The sequence below is a fragment of the Columba livia genome, chromosome 5, assembly GCF_036013475.1.
Source record: "Columba livia isolate bColLiv1 breed racing homer chromosome 5, bColLiv1.pat.W.v2, whole genome shotgun sequence".
Classification (NCBI taxonomy): domain Eukaryota; kingdom Metazoa; phylum Chordata; class Aves; order Columbiformes; family Columbidae; genus Columba; species Columba livia.
Window position 1 is genome coordinate 12,136,169 of NC_088606.1, and position 5,965 is coordinate 12,142,133.

Here is a 5,965-nt window from a genome sequence, read left to right on the forward strand (position 1 = left end):
GAAAAAGTACTTAATCAATATAGTGAATCAGTGACGTCGCACCATTCAAGGAGAAATTACTGGCTGAGATCTGAATGGAGACACAGACAGTTATTTCAGATGGAAACATGGTAAAACAGGAAGGATCACTACTCACTTTTTCAAAAAAATAATAAGTAAAAAAAAAGAAAAGGCAGTTGTGAAGGTTATCTAATGGTTGTCTTGCTGGGTGTGTGCACACCTGGCCAAGCGTACACATACCAACAAAACAGTCCAACTAAATACCTGATACTAAGCAATTCACTAACTGCTAAATATTTAAACACACAAGCATGCTTTCAGAAAACCATAAATGAGAATTAAGGTTTCTGTAATAAATGATCACCTGGTCTAGGTCTAGGGCAGAGTACACAATCTTCCCTTTGTCATCTCCAGAGAACAATTTCATTCCATTGGGACTCCAGGCTAAAGCTGTGATGCTACTTTTGTGGATACCAGCAACATCAAATCTCCGAAGCTGTGAAACGATACCGAAGTGTTACAAGAAGGGGAAGAGAAAAATGGAGACACGAAGCCTATTCAGTGACTGACTGATAAATTGGAGATCAAGTGCAAAAGTGCAAGGCATTCTAATTTTTATTTAGCACAAGAAAAACTCAACAAACAGTCAAAAAACCCACCACCAGCTCAGCCACTTTTTACAAAGGATGAATTTATCAAAAGCATTTTTGATTAAATGTATCTTTTTTAATGAAAATCCTGATTTAAGATCACTGCTTTTATATGCTTAACATATGAAGCCTAAAACATATTCACAGATATTTCATCAGGCAAAATTCTCTGGTTTTTCACTATTATAAAGAATCATGGTAACATTCTACTAGGATTCGCCATACTAAACCTCACAGTTGCCTCGCCAAATGCAAAGATTTACCTGTTTGTTTCTTCCAGGTAATGAAGACACAAGCTGAAAAACTGCAACCCGACCTGAGGCTGTACCAACAGCAACGAGATCATCGAAACAACTCAAGAGCTTTACAAAAGTAATAGATTCGCACTTCCCCTGTTGAAACAAACCATACATAAATTTGCAAAGTTAATGAGCGACAAACAGCACCTCAATTCTGAGCAGCTCAACTTCATTAGAAGAGATGAGTAAAAGTTAGTATTTACCTCAAAATTGTATTTTTTCATTTGGTTTAGATGTCTGCAGTAGAGATAAAGCATTCCAATGCTGCTCCCCACAGCAATGTAGTCTCCATTGGTATCGAGTGCTGTGAGGTAAACCACAATTGAGCGAAAGCCTTTTTGGATCTTTGTAGGAATGGCATTGAGAAGATAATACAAAGGACAAAACTCCTTAAATATAACTGGTGAAGCCACAGATGCCATAGCAAGCATTGGCATCAGCAACTTTAAGGCGGAAATAAACACATCTACTTGGCCACATAAGGAAATCTGAAAGACAAAAGCCAAAGATAAGTCATTAATTTCTTTGAAAAGAGTAAATGGTTACAAGAAAGCCATCATTTAGCAAATAAGGATGCAGAAATGCTCAGGTTTTGTTTTGTATAAAGAAAAAGCAAGTTAAACTCTTCTAGTGAATGCAAGTTATTCTTAGAAGAGCCTTTTTCTTAAGACTAAGCTTATTAGGTTCAAACAATATCTAAGGATGTATGGTAACCACTAAATATGGTGTAACCACATTTTCTTGCAGCTGTGAGCTCATCAAAGTTGAGTTCAAATGCAGTATTTCTCATCTAGCTAGTGAAAGAACCACAAGAGCTCAGATGCCGAACAGTCCGTGCAGTATATTTCGTCATCTGACTGCAAAATCTACCTTCAGCCCTCCCAGTGCTGAGAGCACAGGATATTCACTGTGTTAGACAGGGCTTTAAGATCAAAGTGTCAAACTAGTATTTATGCTTGACTCCTTAGCGCCCCACATCCCAAGCAAAACATGGTTGAGAAACAACTCAGTTATAACTACATCTGCTATATAATCAAATAACAACCAAAAAATGATAATACTGTGGGAAGAAAGGGGCAATACAAAAAGTAAAGAAATCCTGTTTTGACAGACATGGGAAAATATCCATGTAGCAACTGAATTTAGAAAGATAAGAAGCAAACAGAGAAGAGTACCATATGGCCATGTTTCCCTTTGCAGTTAAGCAAATAACTTCGTGCTTTGTAAAACTGTAAATATACTTAGGGGATAATTTTGGTACTTTTCCAAGAATAATGGAAACAAACACTTTATTTGCCTTCTTCAAGAAGACAAATCTAGTCAGATCTCACCATAGTAAAAATGCACCAGGATCTTCAGAAAAAGCTCCTATGACCATGACGTACGTAAAAATATTTTTAAAATTTAATTAAACGCAGTAATTTTTCTCATTGGGGGATGACAGCCTTGGCAACAACACTTTTCAGCAGTAGTTATGCTCCTCATGGATGATTTCAGAACACAAAAAAGGAAAGAAACCTTCACTTCTTGAATCTTATTTTGCCATGAGCAAGTCTGATTAACAGAATAGTTTAGAATCTGCCAAAAATACCTGCAGTTTTCCAAGACACGGATTTTGGTTTCTGCAAAGAAGAAAACTTTCTATGGTTCTTTAAGCCCGTAACATTGAAGATTTTCTTAAGAACCAGCAGAGTTATAACTTCCTTAGAGAAATAAAAAACAGAAATATGCCAACTGAAGTAAGAAACACTTCTAAATGTTCGCAATTATTCTGTAAAATATTCCTACTGCAATATGTGTGATATGTCCTATTGTGCCTAGCTTTTATTTCTATAAGGATGGAAAACGGCATTTGTTTGGCAGCTTCACACACTGCTTAGAGAGTATACCAACTAAATTAGAAAAAAAAAAGTAACTGCTCTAGTTTAGTATCTCCATTACTGTGAAAAGCTCCGATGTCTCAATTTTCTAACTATTTCAGTTATTGTGCAAGACGATTCAGCACACTGGCTTTGGGCCCTGCAACAGTCGCTGTCAACACACAATTCCACTAAATCCAATGGGATTACTTGCATGGCATTACCCATTCAAGTCCATGTTAGACAAGACCACAGGAATGAAGATTGGTTACTGGACCCATATTTTACTTGTGTTGCAAAACCTGCCAGTAAATAAGCTAGCAGCAGTTATTACATGTGCTTAATTATGATAAATTTTACTGCTTGCTAGAACTTACGATATTAATTCCACCCTCCTCCAGTGTTTACTACCTGACACCCATTCCATAAAATATCACAAGGATTAGCTGATTAACGTACCCACACTAATTTTGAATGAAGAGTTCCCTTCAGAGTTGTGTTCACAGATAACCTCAGTGCATCACCACTCTTTTACAATACTTTCACACACCATCTATTTCCTATCCTGTATTTTAGGCATCATGCTCTTCCCTTCAGCATTTACTACTTTCTATCTACAGTCAACTAAATTTATGGAGAACCCGCTGCTAAGGTCTCTTATTCGCTGTTCTAAACATGCTGTTTCACCAGTTTAGTGATTTTACTAGCTGCTGGTCTTTTTTTTTTTTTCCCTTTTTTTCTAATAAAATCCAGTTTTTGTCCTGATTCTCATACATACAAATCTTCCTCTGTCTAATCTCAACTTCTACCACTCTCCAGCTACTGCCTCATGAATTTAACATATTTAGGTTTTTAAGTCCCCTTTGTCACTCCTACAATTCACATCTGTCATCATCCCATGCTGCTCTCATAGCTGGAACCAGATCACATTCCCCAGTTGCCAAAGGAAGTCCTTAAATTTCATTCTCTCTCCTAGTTTCCATCACTTATCCTTCCAGCTCAACTGTTAAAAACGTAATAATTCATTACAAAGTATGGAATTATGGAAATTTCTATTATCCAGAAAAACACTAGCACTCTTTCCTCTACAGCCACCCTATCTGCAATCTGATGCATGTTTTTTAAGTTTATACTTTATTTATAAAGAGGGTAAAAAAAATTATGAGTTTGATAGGGTTTATTTCCACCCCACAGAAAACACTGGGAGGAATTATTTCTTGTCACATACTAAGTTAAATTTTAAAAACCCACTGTCAGGTTACAATCAAAAAATGTATTAATAAGCTATAATTTCGTGCCATCAAACACAAATGACTTTTACCTTGAGTAGTCTACAGACTAACAAAACACTTACACAGCTTCTGTGAAAACGTAACTGAAAGCTCAAATCATCACTTTACTAAGAATACTGCTAATTAAGCAATTTTATCTGCATGAAACAAATATATACAAGTATACAGGACCGGAGAATTGCTATGTGGCCTGTATTCTCAAAAACTCTGCACAAACACCACAATTCTCTGCTTTATAGCTTAAAGTCTTCAACATCCCCCTAATCACAGTTGTGTATCACATGTAGTCTCTTTACTAACAGTTTTAGGATTATACGTTCTCTGGTTTTCCTACTTCATTAATGAAAGGCAAACAGTGGATATAATCTGTTTTCTCAGATTGGGAATTGGACGCACACATTCACTGTGTCAGCCACAGTTACTCCAAAGTACATTAAAAGCTGTCGAGGGCAAATCAGCTTCTGCTAAGCAGCTGTTCTGCAGCAGAGATAAAGTAGAAAAAAATACCATCTATTCCACATCAAAAACAACCACCAGACAAAGGAGTCCTTCCATCTCAACTCGCAAAGTTCACAACAAGCTTTTAAATATTACATTCAAGGCCATGTTTTGAAAAACAAACTTTTAAAAAATTTTTCACTGGTCTCAGAAACAGGAATAAGGCTCAACACTGCCTAACAGGGGCAACTAAAGCCAGAGTTAATCCCATGGCTAAACAGATAGGCAGCGGTTAAAGGTTCAGTGCCAGGGTATGCCACAGACCGACCGCAGGAGGCTAAAGCCATCACAGCATTTCTCCGCGCCCATGCCCTGCCTGTAGAAGAGTAACAACAACTTTGGGGTTTCTTTTGTTTTTATTCTTCGGCATAAAAACTTAAATTTAAGCTCTTCAGAATATGGACAACTCATATATGTGACCACAGCTAAACACAACAGTCTCTGTTCTCAGCTAGATCTTGCCAACTAAAAAGAAAAGCGGTTTTATTTTCTAATACTTCTCACATTTGTAGCTCAAGGGGCAGGCTACCCAGCTGCCACATTTCCAGAGCTCTTCCCAGCTGCCAGGCAGAGGGGAGAACACAAACTCCCACCCACCCCGGTGAGCTCTGCTTTTGCGTACCCCGGCTGCGGGCAGAGGACCGGCCAGCACGCAGGCTGCAATTACCCAATTAACACGCCCTGTTGCTCCACACACAGCTCTTGAGATGTTGCATTTTTGCCTCGAAAGAGTTTCTTTTGAAAGAAAACTAGAATAAAAACCAACCAACCCACCCTCGGTGGCAGGGCCAGAAAGGACAGAAGGTGCACCGGGGCACCACACACGCAGGTGCATCCAGGGGGGGCAGCAGAAACCTGCCCTTCTGACGCTCTTGGGACACCCAGTTTCTCTAGGAAATCTCCCTTAAATGTACTTCTACATCCTGGCAGATGTTTCACGCCATTCCTTCTGCTTTCCAGCACTTGAGGGGCTGCAGCTCCTGGCGGGGGAGGCAGCACACAGCCGCGGGCCACGGACGAACAGCTGGCAACGCCGCCTCGCCTGCCCGCCGGCTTTACCTCAGCTTATACGGGATTTATCGCCCAGAGCCGGGCCGGGGGGGGCGGGCGGCGAAGCTCCTCCAGTCGCTCTGCGGGCGCCTCGTCCCCTCCGAGGCCACAGCGCTCCCTCCCGCCAGGCGAACCTCCGGGACAGGGGCGGCACAGCCGGCCCACTCCCTCCTCCGCGCCGGGCTCGCCCGCTCCTGCCAGCCGCAACAGGCGGCAGCGGCAGGCCTGGCTTGCGGCGGCCGGGGAAGGGAAGGGAGAGCCAGGGCAGACCCTCAGGCGGCTCGCACCCGGCTCCGCGAAGACGCGGCTCCACTCAC

The 5,965-nt window shown here is 40.9% G+C and overlaps 1 protein-coding gene across 4 annotated transcripts in view; it reads right to left on the bottom strand.

The window, feature by feature from the left end:
- TECPR2 (tectonin beta-propeller repeat containing 2) overlaps positions 1–5,965 on the bottom strand; it is a 44,907-nt gene that overhangs the window by 38,787 nt on the left and 155 nt on the right. For 2 of the 4 annotated variants that reach the window (XR_010472748.1, XM_065063443.1), the window contains exons 2-4: positions 1,153–1,437; positions 914–1,042; positions 365–496 (exon numbers count right to left, since the gene is read on the bottom strand). Coding sequence is in view for 3 of the 4 variants with exons in the window: in XM_065063443.1 (XP_064919515.1) it covers positions 365–496; positions 914–1,042; positions 1,153–1,386 (495 nt within the window). In the remaining variant the exon portion in view is untranslated. Of the gene's footprint in view, positions 1–364; positions 497–913; positions 1,043–1,152; positions 1,438–2,540; positions 2,653–5,372; positions 5,581–5,965 lie in introns of those variants that run through there. The other 2 variants (XM_065063442.1, XM_005506088.4) reach the window with 2 other exon arrangements.